Raw genomic sequence first — 17,987 nt, forward strand, 5'->3', positions numbered from 1 at the left:
TCGCGCTGGCTGCGGAGTGATATACGCAGTAGTACTTCGTTCCTATATAATCCCCACGCGACGGCTCTACCTGCTTTTCGTTCCTACAGCTCCTAAAGTAAACACACTTTGCGCATAGTAGCTCTAGCGGGCCAAAATGGCAGTGTAGAGGCGTGCGGCAGCTAACCTTGCAGCGGCAACAAACCGGCAGTGCAACGGCTAAGTGCACTGGCTTTTTCTGGCAAAATGGCGTAAGTAATTTTTTGTGTTTGCAGTCTTCTAAAGAGAAAAAAATATAGCCACTTCCTGTAGTAACTAACCTGTCAACTAGAATGTGTTACTGGCTGTTAAACTTGTTGATCAAGGCTATTTGTTATTGTAAAAAAAAAATAAAAAAAATTTAAGTGTGTTTTGATTCCTAGTTCCTTGTTTGGAGCTAAGGTGTCAAATTACAGTATACCAGCTGAAGTAGACCGAGCCGGCCCCTTACTTTGTGTTGTGAATCATGCTAACGAGCCGTCGTTTGGGCACTGGAAACATTTCAGACGTCTCATTTGAAGTTGTAATTTTTTTTCCATGGCTGCGACACTGTTGTCAGTGTGATACTATAAACATTTTTAGTGTTTTGTATACGTTTCATATTGGCAACGTGGCGTCCAAAATGGCGCGCGCTGTGCTCGTTCCCCGCCTCGCGCAGATGGCTCTGTTGTGAAAATGGCGGTTTGCCCTCCCACATCTCCGCCGTGACTCATAGGCGTGGGTGGAGTTACCAGCCAATGCATGACCAAATTAGGCAAAGTTATCCCCCGGTGTAGGGCGGAGTTTCCCATCAATACAGCTTTGACGCTTAAGGGGAACGGATTAGCCAAAATTAGATACAACCCCCCCCCCCCTCCCCCATAACTGGGATGTCAACTCCTCTAATGACCCTAGTACATACCACCAAAGAAGCTTACATTGTCTGCACAATGTTGTCAGTCAACAATATGCTTGTTTCAGGAAGTACACCTGCTCTGGGGAAACTTTGCATTTACAAATAAACTTGGCCCTGCCGAACATTGAATTTTCATAAAGTTTGAATATATCGTTTCACAACTTCCTGCAATAAAATGTGTCACTTCATTTTAGTTTCCATGAGAATCAACACTTACATTTGCTTATATTCCTTATTTTTCTCCCATTAACATGATTTCTGTTTTCTCCCCTCCAACCAGGTCTCTCCCGGCAACCACCTTCAGCTTTGCTGCCGTCGACAGCATACCTGGACCTCTCGACTCACCTTTGTTCTTGTACACCTTTTCACGGCTACCACTGACCAGCAGCAGCCATGACCCTCTCCCAGCTAGCCCTGGAGGACGTGGAGGCCCTGTACTTAGGTGTGTGTTGTGATGACACATATTGCCAGAGCACTAGTACAAACACTGCTGAATGTGCCGCTTTGTTTGCATAACATTTGGTAATAATAATACCATTCCCAACAATTCTAAAGCCAATGAAGTACAGTTCCATATGGTCAGCATGGAATTATCTGTAGATGGGTTAGATGTTTTAGTGAGTTATTGGATGAATGACAGATTGTATGTATTGGATGCCCAAAATTAGAAATTGATGGGCTGATCTTTTGTTCTCAGGGCCCTCCTTTCTGATGGCTGACCCCATGGGGCCCCTTCTGGACCAAGATGAAGAAGAAGCTCTTTCTCCCTCCTCCCTAGAGGGGAAGGCGCCAGCTTCACCCTCCCTTTCTTTGTCCACTTATCCATCCTCCTCGTCCCCTTATCAGACTATGTCTTTCTCCCCGCTGTCTTTGTCCTCCCCATCTCCCTCTCCCACCCATTGTTCCTCGTTCCTGGGAACCAAGGCCGGAGCGGACTCTATGTCCCTCTCTTGGCTGGGTGCCGGCGACCTGCTCGACGCCCATGTTGGAGCAGATGATGGCAAAGGTGAGCGTGGCTTAAAATACATGTTTAATGAGCAGGGGGCAAGTCCTAAATTTTAAAAATTATTTTTCAAAAGGAAATAATTTGACTACTTGTTGAGCTGATTAGAAACCAAATAAAAGAAATGATGGGAGATTACTAATTGGAGTATGTTTAGGACCAAACTACATCTTCCACGCTCATTAGACTGTGAAGTTGGGAGTATTTCTTATGCTGTGAGTATTTCAGAGGAGAGGCCTGCTGGCAGTTAAGTATTTGAGGTTTGCTTGCAGGCTGAGACCTGACGTTAAGACCGTGGGTGAGAAACCTGGATGTTTGTAGGGCAACAAACATTTATTGGTTTGTGAGTGGCGGGTGTGGCTCACAGTTGTGCTGTAATGACCGGCTCAATCTGGTTTTGTTAGACATCATTGTGAAATGACACATTTAGCCCTTTGTTCTTCCTGGCATCAGTTAAAGGTGTAAAATTCCTTGTTTTGTGTTTTTTGTCTCACTTGAGTATTTGTGAGACGAGGGAGAGATCAAATTTACGCCTGAGGTCATGTGTTGAATACGGTTGGATCACAACATTTCAAGAAAATTTGATGTATAAAAAATAAACACTGTATGTTTTGTTGATGCTTGCAGCCAGCAGCTCTCATAATATTTTGGGATATTGTATCTTGGGTCAATATTTTAAACAGCAGCTTTCACCGTGTAACCACATCAGTAATTTACATCCGCCCATTGTTTTTTCTGTCATATGTAGTAACGTGACTATAACCCACATAGTGTTGATATTGTCATATGGCTTTTTTTTATAGGTTGTAAAAATTGATCCAGTACAATTCACAACCCTGGTATTTAACAAATAAGTAGCTTTATGGAGTATTGCATGGAAATGATTCACTGTAAGAATAATGATCCAAATTTCTGAACTGTTTATTGCGAGTATTAATGAATAATATTTGTCAGCAGATGATTCTTTTGCCGGCATGGACTGGATGTCAGAGAAAATCGACCTGAGTGAATTTGACCTGGAGTCTTTCATTGGATCCTGCTCCTCTGATGAGTCTCCCAGCTCCCCTGAAGATCTCCTGGCTTCCCTGGACTCCTCCATGGATTTGGATCTAGATCCCTTTAACACAAACATCCCCGTCCCACACAGCAGCCTTGAGCTGAGTTTGCCTCTGCCCGACATTCCCAGTCCCCCTCTGGAGCTCCCTCTCCCTGTGGCAGCTGAGGTCAAGAAGATGGATGTTGCTCCTGCTCATGAGGTTAAATCTGAACCTCCCTCTCCATCTCCCCCATCTCCAGTCTACACATTGGAGCTGGGAAGCGAAGTAGATGTCCTAGATGCTGACAAGCAGACCACATCCCTCACAATCATCCCAGACCCCAGTGGAAGCGTTCAGTCGACCCCCATTGTTCTCTCCATCCCCACCTCTGGTCACTTTGTGGTGGTTCTCTCAAACAAAGAAGAGCCCTCCCTCGTATCTCTCCCCGATCAAGCTGTTAAAACCTCTCCACCAAGTGAATGCGACAGTGACTCTGGCATTGAGTCAGTCATTGGTTCTCCGGTGCGCCTTCCTTCTCCTCTTCCTACCCCACCCCCTGCAGCTGGTTCCTCTAGGACCAAACCCTACTCCAAATCTGAAGCTTCCACCTCTCCCAAGACCTCCAAGGTCAAATCAGTGTCTGGTGCTCCCAGAGGGGTGGAGAAGAAGCTCAAGAAAATGGAACAGAACAAGACAGCAGCCACACGTTATCGGCAGAAGAAAAGGGTTGAGCAGGAGGAGCTGCACAAAGAGTGCGAAGAGCTGGAGAAGAAGAACCACGAGCTGGCGGAAAAAGCAGAGTCCATCAGCCGAGAGATCCAGTACCTCAAGGACCTGATGGAAGAGGTTCGAAAGCACCGCCGTGTAAAGACCAACTCAGTGGCTTAAAAAGAAAGTAGTGAGAGAGTGGTGTTCCTGCTTCAGTGATCACATGCTTAAAGGGAATCCAAACTAGTAATTGAAGAAAATTGTAAAAGAGCTGCGCGTGAAACCTGCCACTTGGTGGAATAGAATGAATAGCCAGATTAAAAAGTCAAACTCGTATAGAAGTTATAGTAGTGTAGATTAGGGGGCTGGGAGTGTGTGAGGTGAAGCATCTGTACATGCTTGTCTCTCAGTCCCCTGTCTTATTCCTGGTACAAAAAACAGGGTGTAAGTTTGTCTTTGTAGACTAGGCATGCAAAGCACGAGTCACTGTAGCTCCTGGTATTGTTGTAGACCTGTAACTCATTGACAGAGATCCCCTTGCTCCAGCACCACTTCATCACCAGACGTCGAATGGGCTTAAATACATTTAGTCAGAAAAATTAAACACCACTTCTACCCCGGTCCTACTACCTTCTAACCCCATGCAACCCTATTTTGACCTTCTTCTTAACATCTTGACTTCCAGTAAGGGGCCTCAGCCTACTTATGAATCCGTGATATTACACTCGACTCACTTTTATGTATATAGTTTCTCATTTGCTTGCAGATTGTGGGTATTTTCCCCCTTTTTTTTTTTTTTTTTTTTTTTTTTTTTTTTTTTAATTATTTAATGCTGGATAAAATGTTATCACATCTTTGGTAGCTGTCTCCTAGCACTGGTGTTTGGCTTGTAAAAAATGCTTTGCTGGTCTTTTTTTTTTTTTTTCTATTAAATATCTATCAGTACTCCAGTGATAATCTGTGTCTTTATTTTATTTAGAGTACATTTGATAGTTAAGTCTGTCAGGCTTTTCTGGAAAATTGATACGACAGACTGTAAAACACACATTGGGTAGATAAAAATGAGATTTTTAAGATGAACCAGTTTCAGTGACAAAAATAAAATCTTAACACAGATCCTTTGATATATTTAAGTTTATAAAAATGCTGAGTCATTTGCAGAAGGCAATGAGACGATGAAAAATTAGTCGTGTAAGGATCGGTTACTAAGCCAGAGACTAGGACTTGAACTTATAACTCAAGGTTATGAAAGTGAATATTGTTATTAATAAAAATGGTGCCTTGTATTGGGAAGAGTTGCGCACAAATATATTTAGAAATTTTCCTTTCTGGTTACATTTGTACCTTACCTGGTTTGTATTGCCTTGTCACAGACCAGATCTGCTAATGCCTCAAACCTTTGGAATGAAAACAAATCTCTTTCCACAGAGCTGCGTTACAGTAGTATTTACATATTCTCTGTGTTAGTCAGAGTTCCTCTTAATGTTATTGTGTTAAAGAAGTCTGGCTGGTTTACTACTCAGTTGAAATATGTGAAGAAGAGTGAGGCCAACACATTTTATCAGTTGAAGGCCACGATGCATCGTGTTAAAAATAAACCCCATGTTTGAGCAGAAGTAAAAATTGCTTTATACAAAGAGTGAGTGTGTGCAACTTTCCCTTGACTTGACCTGCTAAATAAGTTTAATCACAAAAACTGAAACTTGTGTCACCATCTGGAGCTGCAAAAGCAGCTTTTCTATCTGGAAATGAGACAAGAACAGAGAAAGGAACAGATGGGCCAAGGTTGTGTGGGAAAGTCCTTGTAAGTGTGAAACGAGACAACACTCCCCAGGCTCGCACAGGGTGTCAGAGTGACTCGGGGGGGGTTGCACAGTTTGTTCCAAAAGAGTGTGTGTGTGTTAGAGGCCACATTTGGAAACTTTTTAATTTGCTCATACCTTGTGTGTTAAGCATGAATTAGTATTTTAACTTACAGTTAAGTCGGTGTAAAGTGTGTGTGGTTTAAAGCCAACTCAGTGTGCTGACTTGTGTTGACCAGCTGTGTAAATTTAGTCTTGTCAGTAAAACCCCTCAGGCACACACACAGATGCACACATGCACACTCCTTAACAGATTCCTCAGTAGCAAGGCCTTGCCCTCCTGCGAAGATAGCGATAAGAGTGGCTACGCTGGAAGGAAAGACAAGAAAAGAGATGAGGAAAAAGGTCTGCTTTGGTATTATATGGACCCTGCAGTCCTTGTTAAGGATTTGCTCTCTGTGTTTAATTGTTACAGTTAGGCTTTTACCTGAAAACTTTCAAAGGGACTTTATGTCACTATTGTAGGCTGTTATAGAGTCATTCTTAAAACATCTATCGGTGCTTCCCACTGTCGCTCAGAATCAGCTGCTTTTCTGTCTACAGTAACCTTTGCATATTTAATGAAGTTAGGCAAACCTGTACCATCAGAGTATGAATAGTTTTCTAGTTACATTTTATTTTTATTTATGAGACAAATAATAAACTGAATTCACATTTTTATGCCCAAATTTGAGCCCACACACTGGCATTGGTAAATAAGTGTCACTTATCAAAACATAACAATAATGTGTTTTCCCTGTTCGTTGTGCCTTTTTGCTTAATGGTAAATTTCAAAATGAACGGTGGACAACAATAATTAAAATTTAGCATTAAAATATCATTTCAGTTAAAGAGCTTCTGCATGCAGGTGGATTAACTAGTACAGAAACAAAGCAGTGTATTTAAAACTTAAAAACTAGAACCAAATCAATTTGACAACTCAAATCTAAGCATCACAATCCACAACCAAATTGTTGTTTTTATCACTTGTGGAGGTCACATGCACCTCACCTCTCTGCTAACACACATACCCAGTTATATGAAAATAATAATAATAATAATATAGCATTAAAAATGCTATGTAGAGTTCAAATGAGACTTGTTAGTAAAGTGAAGTAGTTAATAATTTTATTTATCTGATCTTTCTGGTAGGGCTTCACACTGCCGGTTAATTTGACTCTTCTTCTCCTTTGCGCTGGAACAATGCCCAGCAACACCTCACTGAAGAATGAGGCATCGCCACATTCCTACCATGCACATGCTGAAAAGCAGCTTTGATTTAGTATGCAATATGACCCATCTAGTGAGCATTTACACACAAAATTCAATTCAATTTTATTTATATAGCGCCAAATCACAACAAAAGTCGCCTCAAGGCGCTTCATAGATACAGAGAAAAACCCAACAATCATATGACCCCCTATGAGCAAGCACTTTGGTGACAGTGCAGGAAAAACTCCCTTTTAACAGGAAGAAACCTCCAGCAGAACCAGGCTCAGGGAGGGGCGGGGCCATCTGCTGCGACCGGCTGGGGTGAGAGAAGGAAGACAGGATAAAGACATGCTGTGGAAGAGAGACAGAGATTAATAACAGATATGATTCAATGCAGAGAGGTCTATTAATACATAGTGAGTGAGAAAGGTGACTGGAAAGGAAAAACTCAATGCATCATGGGAATCCCCGGCAGCCTACGTCTATTGCAGCATAACTAAGGGAGGATTCAGGGTCACCTGGTCCAGCCCTAACTATATGCTTTAGCAAAAAGGAAAGTTTTAAGCCTAATCTTGAAAGTAGAGATAGTGTCTGTCTCCCGAATCCAAACTGGAAGCTGGTTCCACAGAAGAGGGGCCTGAAAATTGAAGACTGTCCCTCCCATTCTACTTTTAAATACTCTAGGAACAACAAGTAGGCCTGCAGTGCGAGAGCGAAGTGCTCTAATAGGGTGATATGGTACTACAAGGTCATTAAGATAAGATGGGGGCTGATTATTTAAGACCTTGTATGTGAGGAGCAGGATTTTGAATTCAATTCTGGATTTAACAGGAAGCCAATGAAGGGAAGCCAAAACAGGAGAAATATGCTCTCTCTTTCTAGTCCCTGTCAGGACTCTTGATGCAGCGTTTTGGATTAGCTGAAGGCTTTTCAGTGAGTTTTTTGGACATCCTGATAATAATGAATTGCAGTAATAAAGTAATGGAAGTAATAAATGCATGAACTAGTTTTTCAGCGTCACTAACTTTAGAGATGTTGCGCAAATGGAGGAAAGCAGTCTTACATATTTGTTTAATATGTGCGTTGAAGGACATGTCCTGGTCAAAAATGACTCCAAGGTTCCTCACAGCGTTACTGGAGGCCAAGGTAATGCCATCCAGAGTAAGAATCTGGTTAGATACCATATTTCTAAGATTTTCAGGGCCGAGTACAATAACCTCAGTTTTATCTGAATTAAGAAGCAGAAAGTTAGCGGCCATTCAGGTCTTTATGTCATTAAGACACTCCTGCAGTTTAACTAATTGGTGTGTGTTATCTGGCTTCATGGACAGATAGAGCTGGGTGTCATCTGCATAGCAGTGAAAATGTATGCTATGTCTTCTAATGATGCTGCCTAAGGGAAGCATGTATAATGTAAACAGAATTGGTCCTAGCACTGAACCCTGTGGAACTCCATAATTGACCTTAGTGGGTGAAGAGGACTCTCCATTTACATGAACAAATTGTAGTCTATTAGATAGATATGATACAAACCACTGCAGCGCAGTACCTGTAATACCTACAGCATGTTCTAATCGCTCTAATAGGATATTATGGTCGACAGTATCAAACGCTGCATTAAGGTCTAGCAGGACAAGCACAGAGATGAGTCCACTGTCAGAGGCCATAAGAAGATCATTTGTAACCTTCACTAAAGCTGTTTCTGTGCTGTGATGAACTCTGAAACCTGACTGAAACTCTTCAAATAAACCATTCCTCTGCAGATGATCTGTTAGCTGTTTGACAACTACTCTTTCAAGGATTTTTGATATGAAAGGAAGGTTGGAGATTGGCCTATAATTAGCTAAGACTGCTGGGTCTAGAGATGGCTTATTGAGTAAAGGTTTAACTACAGCCAGCTTGAAGGCCTGTGGTACATAGCCGATCATTAGAGATAGGTTGATCATATTTAAGATCGAAGCATTAATTAATGGCAGGACTTCTTTGAGCAGTTTTGTAGGAATGGGGTCTAAAAGACACGTTGATGGTTTGGAGGAAGTAATTATTGAAGTGAACTCAGAAAGATCAACTGGAGAAAAAGAGTCTAACTTAACATCAATGGTAATAAGAGTAGCTGTAGATAATATTACATCTGTGGGATGATTATTGGTAATTTTTTCTCTAATGATAAAAATTTTATTTGTGAAGAAGTTCATGAAGTCATTACTAGTTAAGGTTAAAGGGATGGTTGGCTCAACAGAGCTCTGACTTTTTGTCAGCCTGGCTACAGTGCTGAAGAGAAACCTGGGGTTGTTCTTATTTTCTTTAATCAGTGATGAATAGTAAGATGTTCTGGCTTTGCGGAGGGCTTTCATATAAAGCAGCAAACTATTTCTCCAGGCTAAATGATGATCCTCTAGATTTGTGACACGCCATTTCCTCTCCGGCTTACGAGTCATCTGCTTTAGGCTACGTGTTTGAGAATTATACCACGGAGTCAGGTACTTCTGATTAGAGACCTTAGTTTTCACTGGAGCTACAGTATCCAGAGTCATACGTAGTGAGGAGGTGAAATTATTAACAAGATAATCGACCTCTGTTGGGGTAGCGTTCAGATAGCTGCTTTGCTCTATGTTGGTACAGGGCATTGAAGATGATAACAGTGGGTGGATTATATTCTTAAACTTAGTTACAGCGCTTTCAGAAAGACATCTACTTTGATAAATAAATAAATAAATACATTTTTATTTATATAGCACCTTTCAAGACAGAATCACAAAGTGCTACACATAAGATTACAAGTCATAAAAAGATTTAAAAAGAGAAAATTAAACAGGCAAAAAATAAAGTCTACTCTCCACTGCTGTGTAATCAATTATTGTAAATGTAAATGTTATCAGGAAATGATCAGACAGGAGAGGGTTTTCAGGAAACACTGTTAAATGTTCAGTTTCTATGCCATATGTTAAAACAAGATCTAGAGTGTGATTAAAGTGGTGGGTGGGTTCTTTTACATTTTGAGAGAAGCCAATTGAGTCTAACAACAGATTAAATGCCATGTTGAGGCTGTCATTCTTAGCAACTACATGGATGTTAAAATCACCCACAATAATTCTTTTATCTGAGCTCAGAACTAAATCAGATAAAACATCTGAGAAATCAGAGAGAAACTCTGTGTAAGGCCCAGGTGGACGATAGATGATAACAAGTAAGACTGGTTTCTGAGTTTTACAGCTGGGGTGGACAATGTTAAGCATCAGCATGATTCATTTAAACTAACATAGTCATCCTGCTGCAACCAGGTTTCTGTAAGGCAGAGTAAATCAATTTGTTGATCAATTATTAAGTCATGTACTAACAGAGACTTGGAGGAGAGAGACCTAATATTTAATAATCCACATTTCACTGTTTTACTCTTTGGTTCAGATGTGGATACTGTATTGTTATTTCTTTGTGATTCTTTATGTTTAAGTTGTTTGTTGCTGGTTTTTAGTTCGTTTTTTGGCTTTTGGGGAGCTGACAGTCTCTATGGAGATGGGTTTTTGGTGGGGTAGCAGGGATAGCAAAATCAGGTCAGTGCAAATGACAAGGCTATACCGAGCATGGCATGGTCTATTGGTTAGCTGTGAACATGCTAAAAATCTGTTAGGGACTGATATACTTTAATGCTATAAAGAAAGTTTAAGAGTTATTAAGACTTTCCTTTGTATTTTCCACTATTCCTGCTTGTTTAACAACAGCTGAAAAAAAGAAGACATCACTGGTCCAGCTGAGAGGGATTTTTATGTGAGCAGTAGCAGGAGCAAAGCTTTGCGCAGCCCCGTCTTGGTGTTCTGGAGACAGAAGTTACCATATTTGGACGACAGGGTGGAGTGCTAAGTTATCTGCTTGGCTGGCAAGTTTGGTTAACAAGCTGCATTCATAAATCGTATGGTTGGAATGAATATTGGGTGTTATCTAACCCGACACTGTACCGCTGCTGTCAGGTTTCTCATGTGCAGTAATGCTGGATACCGCACACCTGACGTACATGCGGAAATTCAAGAATGCTGATTTATTGTGCTGACTTTCATGTGACAAAAAATCAAACTGATCCTGAACTCACACTTATTGGATGGTCTGTAGCAAACAGCAAGCTTATTATTTGTATGACAATCCCATTACAAAAGCTTCAGAAGGTGCCCACAGCAGATAAGAAGGAGAGAGTTCCAGTTCAGTGACTCCAATTAGCGGAGGTGAAGCCTAGCAGATGGTGTTAGGAAACCTGTCACTAAAGGATGACCATGCTCTGAACTCCATTATCTGGGTGGATGTGTTATAAAAACACATTTATTTATTTATTTATGAATAAGCTTTTTAATGCATTTGGACATTTCTCTGTCCAATAGCTTTGGCTTATTTGTCTGATGTTGGACAATTGGACGCTATCCAAAACATGACCTTAAGAATCCAGACCTGAACTTCATATTTGCATGTGGTCCAGATAAGAAGGGTGGCTGAGCTGAAAGGAAAGACAAGAAGAGACATGTTGATTCAACGTCATACTGTGAGGTAAAACTTCTGAAATGATAAACAAAGGTTACGATAGAAACATTTGTTTTCTATAAGCAGGTGATAGCTGTACTGGCTCTGAGCAGAGCACTGGCCTATATTCCTCTGTTCCAGTTTCAGTTTTATCGCTGTCATCTTGCTGTTTCCGAGACTAACAGAGTCAGATCAGAATCCGTGCAGTCATGTGTCTCCATTTGCGAGATTTTCATGCCCGAGCTGGTCTGAACTGAGGCCTTGTTTTACATATGTCATGCCACAGGTTGTAGATGGGAAACGGACATACACTGGAACTTATATACAATTGTTAAATAGATGCTGATATCTCATACTGTGGGCCTTGTTTTTGTTTGTTTGTTTTGCACAATCATATGTTCGTGCACAGTTATCAATCGGACTAATGAGAATATGGCCTTGCGTGGTAATCTGTGATTCTGTTGCAAGCCCGGATAAAATGTGACACAAAATCTTTTGCAATGTTCTATTTTCTATTGCAAAAGACAAAGACAGAGCAGGAAAGCTGCTCTGTCTTTGTCTTTTCCTTTATTACTAACCCGGGCAGGTTGCCAAAGTGGCCTTTTTTCCTCTGTTAGCCCAGACTCTCAGTTTGGTAGTTTAAGCTTTTACAAAACATTGTAACATTCATGTTTTATCATCAATGCTTGCATGTGACAACTGATGTGATACACTTTAATAAACTGATTATGTATGTCTGGACGCTCCTTTTTTGTTACCAGTTTGAGCCAAACTGATAACATATTTGCACATACAAGGACGGCTGCAGACCCCAGATGTCATGGCTGTGTGCAGGCAGGCAGGGAGAGAGGACCCAAAATGCAGGACTCACAGAGGTAAACGTAACTCAAAACAGCCAGCTTTATTGCTGGAAGGCAACTGAACAGAAAACTAACTAAACTGAGAATACAAAAACAAACAACCCAGGCAGGCTAGCAAACAAAACACACAGTGAAAGTGAGGGTACAACAGGACACAGAGAAACACGGGGCTGAACTACACTGAGGCGTAATCAGGGAATGGGAAACAGGAGGGAGACACAGCTGGGAGAGATTAGGGCTAACCAGACAGGGGGACGCAAAACAGAATACACTCACATGAGACATGGGCCTTCACAATAAAACAGGAAACAAGAAACTAAACGACTTGACTAAAGCTATAGTAAACACGAGGTTACAAGAATAAAACCCTTAACTGAAACAAAGACTAAGAATAATAATAATCAAACACAACAACAGATAACCCATAATAAAAAAATCAAACCAAAACATAAAAAACTCAAAATGCTGGGTCAAAATGACCCAGAACAGTGACACCAGAGGAGACAAAACTTTGGCTGCAAAGGCTAATCCTTGACAGTCCAAAACATGAAAAGTAAAAGTCCAAAGAGGCAAAATGAGGGAAAAACTGAAAGAGTAAACCCAGGCTGAACAGACATCACGAAAAGGGTAATGTCTGATTGAGTTACAAAATAATGAGGGCAGGAGAAAGGAAATGAGGAAAGCAGAAAACACAGACAACCACATAAGGAACCTCCAAAGTAAGTCAGTAAGTACACATTGACTAAGTGTACACAAGAAATGGGCGGGTGAGTTTCCAAACACTCCTCCAGTGTCTTCTTAGCCCCGAGGCCTGAAACTGCAACACAAAAAAGACACTTCTGACCCGGACATTTATGCAGCCCGCACTTTGAATGTTAAAGTGCAGGCAACTCTATTTCACATTCTATCACAAGACTTCATGGTATCTGGCTGACCAAAGGCATGAAACCTAGTAAGGATTTAAGGCTATTCATAGTTTGACTGTAAGTCAGTGACAGCCAAGCAAACTGACACATTCGTTCACGGCCCTATTTATGGATTATTACTCCGCTCTGAACTCCTGCAGATATTTGGATTATAAAATGAAAGCTGAAGGTGATCTGATTTGGAACAGTTGCTGTAAAGCATTAAAATATATATTTTTTCTTTTAGATATGAGAATCAAGCAAATCAAACTGAAATCCAGAACAAAGGATTAAAATTCAGTTTTCTTTTCTTTTCACTTCAATTCATTTCAAATTCATTTAATTTATATAGCACCAAATCACAACAGTCACCTCAAAGCACTTAATGGTGTAAGGTAAAGACCCTACAATAATACAGAGAAACCCCCTTCAATTAGATGATTCCCACTGTGATCAAGCACTTGGTGACAGAGGAAGGAAAAACTCCCTTTTAAAAGGAAGAAGCCTCCTCAGAAGCAGGCTCAGGGCGGAGCAGCCAAAGGTGACAGGACAAAAGAAGCAGATATTAATATTAATCAGTGATTAACCTGAAAGTCGTGTACAAAAATAGAGAGTGAAAAGATGACATTTCCATTAGTCAACACATAAGCAGCCAATATGACAGACTCACTTTCCTTATTGCCAACAGGAAAAACATCCAGCAGTGGAACGTGTCAGCGAGGCGACTCCACCGTTATATCTTCCCCCGAACCTGAGGGTTGTTTTCAGGATACAGTTCATTGCAGTTTACAGTAAATAAAGTCTAACTGGCCAACCACTTGACACTTACCTCTTACCACTATCCATGCAGTTTTGCTGTTGACTAAAAGTTTAACCAATCAAAAACAGAAGATGGCTTAGAAACCAGAGGTCCTGGAAGCTGTATTTTTTATCTTGTGCACACAGGCTAACATGTGTACGCAGGTGAATGCCCAGTGACATATGATCCACATAACTTACAAAGAGGCCTCACCCTAATTTTCAGTTTCTGCTGTTTTTGCATGTGTACACAGGTGATCACGAGCCAGAAGCACTTCCTGCGCAGCTGTGCATCATGCAGTTTTAAATGCTGTCCTTCAGTATGCACAGGTGATGGTGGCAAAGGGCAAGAGCAGCAAGAACAGATGAATTTATACTAAATTATTGTTGTTGTTGTTGAAACAAATATATATATATATGTATATATATGAACAGGGTCCAGTAACCATCACAGTGGCAGATATCCAAGAAAGGGTCTCCAGTATGAAGAGTTGGACAGCACCAGGGCCCGACATGGTTCACGCCTACTGGCTAAAGAAGCTGACTGCACTCCACGAGCATCTGGCAGCACAAATGAACCAGCTGCTAGTTAACGAGAGACACCCGGAATGGCTAACCGAAGGTCGGACGGTCCTGATCCCCAAGGACCCCAAGAAGGGACCGGTCCCCTCCAACTACCGACCAATAACCTGCCTCAGTACTACATGGAAGCTCCTGTCAGGCATCATATCGGCTAAGATGAACAGGCACATGGGTCAATACATGAGTGGGACACAGAAAGGAATTGGCAAGAATACCAGAGGCGCAAAACACCAGCTACTGGTAGACAGAACAGTCAGCCGAGACTGCAAGACCAGACTGACCAACCTGTGCACTGCCTGGATTGATTACAAGAAGGCCTATGACTCAATGCCCCACAGCTGGATACTGGAATGCCTAGAATTGTACAAGATCAATGGGACCCTAAGAGCCTTCATCAGGAACTCAATGGGGATGTGGCGTACAACACTAGAGGCCAACTCCAAGCCCATAGCACAAGTCACCATCAAGTGCGGGATCTACCAAGGAGATGCTCTGTCCCCACTGCTGTTCTGCATAGGCCTGAACCCCCTCAGTGAGATCATTAACAAGACTGGCTACGGATACCGACTACGGAATGGAGCAGTTGTCAGCCACCTCCTGTACATGGATGACATCAAGCTGTATGCCAAGAGTGAACGAGACATCGATTCACTGATCCACACTACCAGGCTTCTATCTCCTCCTTTGGCCATCCGACTACACTTCTCCAGTCCGAACGACATTCCAATGTCATTGCTGTATACAGCAATGACATTGATACAGCAATGGCATTGGAATGTCGTTCGGACTGGAGAAGTGTAGTCGGATGGTAACAAAGAGAGGGAAGGTAGTCAGAACTGAGGGGATTGAACTACCAGAAGGCAACATTGCAGACATAGAGGACAGTTACAAGTACCTGGGGATCCCGCAGGCAAATGGGAACCATGAAGAGGCCGCTAGAAAGGCTGCAACCACCAAGTACCTGCAGAGGGTCAGGCAAGTCCTGAGGAGTCAGCTGAATGGTAAGAACAAGATCCGGGCCATCAACACCTACGCCCTGCCCGTGATCAGGTACCCTGCTGGGGTAATAGGCTGGCCAAAGGAGGAGATAGAAGCCACTGACATAAAGACAAGAAAGCTCCTTACCATGCATGGAGGGTTTCACCCCAAGTCCAGCACCCTGAGGCTGTACGCTAAGCGGAAGGAAGGGGGCCGGGGACTGGTGAGTGTCAGCACCACAGTCCAGGATGAGACAACGAACATCCAAGAATACATTGGGAAGATGGCCCCAACTGACCGAGTGCTCAGTGAATACCTCAGGCAGCAGAAACCCAAGAAAGAGGAGGGAGACGAGGAACCATCATGGAAGGACAGGCCCCTGCACGGTATGTACCACCGGCAGATAGAGGAGGTGGCTGATATCCAGAAATCCTACCAGTGGCTGGACAAAGCTGGACTGAAAGACAGCACAGAGGCACTAATCATGGCAGCACAAGAACAAGCTCTGAGTACAAGATCCATAGAGGCTGGGGTCTATCACACCAGGCAAGACCCCAGGTGCAGGCTGTGTAAAGATGCCCCAGAGACAATCCAGCACATAACAGCAGGGTGCAAGATGCTAGCAGGCAAGGCATACATGGAACGCCATAACCAAGTGGCCGGCATAGTGTACAGGAACATCTGTGCCGAGTATAACCTGGAAGTCCTGAGGTCAAAATTGGAGATGCCCCCAAGGGTGGTGGAGAATGACCGAGCTAAGATCCTGTGGGACTTCCAGATACAGACGGACAAAATGGTGGTGGCTAACCAACCGGACATAGTGGTGGTAGACAAACAGAAGAAGACGGCCGTAGTGATCGATGTAGCGGTTCCAAATGACAGCAATATCAGGAAGAAGGAACACGAGAAGCTGGAGAAATACCAAGGGCTCAGAGAAGAGCTCGAGAGGATGTGGAGGGTGAAGGTAACGGTGGTCCCCGTGGTAATCGGAACACTAGGTGCGGTGACTCCCAAGCTAGGCGAGTGGCTCCAGCAGATCCCGGGAACAACATCGGAGATCTCAGTCCAGAAGAGCGCAGTCCTGGGAACAGCTAAGATACTGCGCAGGACCCTCAAGCTCCCAGGCCTCTGGTAGAGGACCCGAGCTTGAAGGATAAACCGCCCGCAGGGGCGTGCTGGGTGTTTTTATATATATATATATATATACATATATATATATATATATATGTACATATAAATCACTTTTTGGCACTTCGTGTACGGGGGGATACTAAGAGGACAAATGCACTGCAACCTAGGAAAACACTGACAAACAGAAAATACAGAATAAACCAAAGTGGTAATAAAAACAACATCTGCATTACCTCACAAGACAGACTAATCCTCTGCTTTTTAAAAAAAAGTGTGTCTCTGTGCAGTCCTCCACATGTTTTGTGTATCTGTGTAGCTGATCCATTAAATTTTGTGTCTCCAAAAACACTTTTATTGTGTTTTATGGCCTTTTACCCTACTTTTGTTGTTTCTTATTTAACTTCTGTTGTGTTTTTCATGTTTTTCTACTTGCTGGTGTTTTCTTAAGTTGCAGTGCATTTGACCTCTCAGGGCCACCGTATCCAGGGACTTTGTAAATTCATGTAACATAACCAAAAGTAAAATCTATACCTTAAGATTATATAGTTTTGCTTGGCTTGAAAACAAAATGTTGCCACATTGTTTTATTATTGTACATTTACAAATTCTTAATTCCAAAGTAGTCTGATTTTACGGCCCACACTAAAGACTAATCTTATCTTATTATCTTAAAGCTCACTGATCTACACTCTGCAGAAATGTTTTATGTAACTCTCTTATTTTACCATATTTTTTACATTGACATCAAAATTAAAAATGGGATGTTAACTGTGAAGTGGGGAAACAGTTGGTAGCGTGACAGCTACACTGCGTGTGACGGAGCCTCACACTTTAGCTCCTGCCATTTGTGAGCAGGACCAACACAGCTGAATACACACACAAACCACATGTGGGTAAATCATTAAACACGTCAATAAATTGCAGTTACAACTGAAAACAGTACTGTGCAAAAGTCTTGAGCCACCACTCATTTCTCCATATTAAGTTTCCAAGGAGCCGAACTTCCTTGTAATGGTTTAAAGTGGTCTTAAGCAACATTTCCCCAGAATTTCTGAGGCCTGTTCAACAGCTTTTGTTGGCCACTGACTGCTTTTACACTTTTTCAGTCCAGTCCTTGTACCTGACCATTTGCTGAGGAATGTCAGCACGGTGGTTAGCACTGTTGCCACACAGCAAGAAGATCCTTAGTTCAAGTTCCACCATCAGGCTGGGTCTGTCTTTGTAGAGTTTCCATGTTCTCTCTGACATATCTCTCCCTAAGACACCAAGATAGGCTCCAGCCCCCCAGTGATTTGGGAATCTTGTCAAAATCAAGGGAATTATGAACACAGAAAAATGCCGTTGGATTGGACCATAAAACAACTGAAACCGTGTTTTTTCATCTTGACAGAAAAAAGCACAAAAGGCAGCCAGCATCCAAAGAAGAGCTTTGAATGTCCTTTCATAAGCCTGGAGAACTATTCCTAAAGACTAATTAAAAGAAAGCTGCCTAAGAGACCTCAGGCTGTGTTGAAGA

General features: G+C 42.2%; 1 protein-coding gene across 1 annotated transcript; it reads left to right on the forward strand.

The window, feature by feature from the left end:
- The first annotated feature begins 56 nt into the window (after positions 1 to 56).
- On the forward strand, positions 57 to 4,092 carry atf4a (activating transcription factor 4a). The gene is made up of 4 exons (XM_040003921.1): positions 57 to 230; positions 1,194 to 1,355; positions 1,611 to 1,919; positions 2,874 to 4,092. The coding sequence occupies exons 2-4, from the start codon at positions 1,307 to 1,309 to the stop codon at positions 3,839 to 3,841; spliced, it is 1,326 nt and encodes a 441-aa protein (XP_039859855.1). The 5' UTR covers positions 57 to 230; positions 1,194 to 1,306; the 3' UTR covers positions 3,842 to 4,092.
- Positions 4,093 to 17,987: the final 13,895 nt, after the last annotated feature.

This window comes from Simochromis diagramma, unplaced genomic scaffold (assembly GCF_900408965.1).
Source record: "Simochromis diagramma unplaced genomic scaffold, fSimDia1.1 OVJJ01000325.1, whole genome shotgun sequence".
NCBI classification, from domain to species: Eukaryota; Metazoa; Chordata; class Actinopteri; order Cichliformes; family Cichlidae; genus Simochromis; species Simochromis diagramma.

Coding starts and splice junctions, on each gene's coding strand:
- atf4a (XM_040003921.1), top strand. CDS start 1,307: ATGACCCTCTCCCAGCTAGCCCTGGAGGACGTGGAGGCCCTGTACTTA. Junction 1,356..1,610: donor CGTGGAGGCCCTGTACTTAG/GTGTGTGTTGTG, acceptor TTTTGTTCTCAG/GGCCCTCCTTTCTGATGGCT. Junction 1,920..2,873: donor TGGAGCAGATGATGGCAAAG/GTGAGCGTGGCT, acceptor ATTTGTCAGCAG/ATGATTCTTTTGCCGGCATG.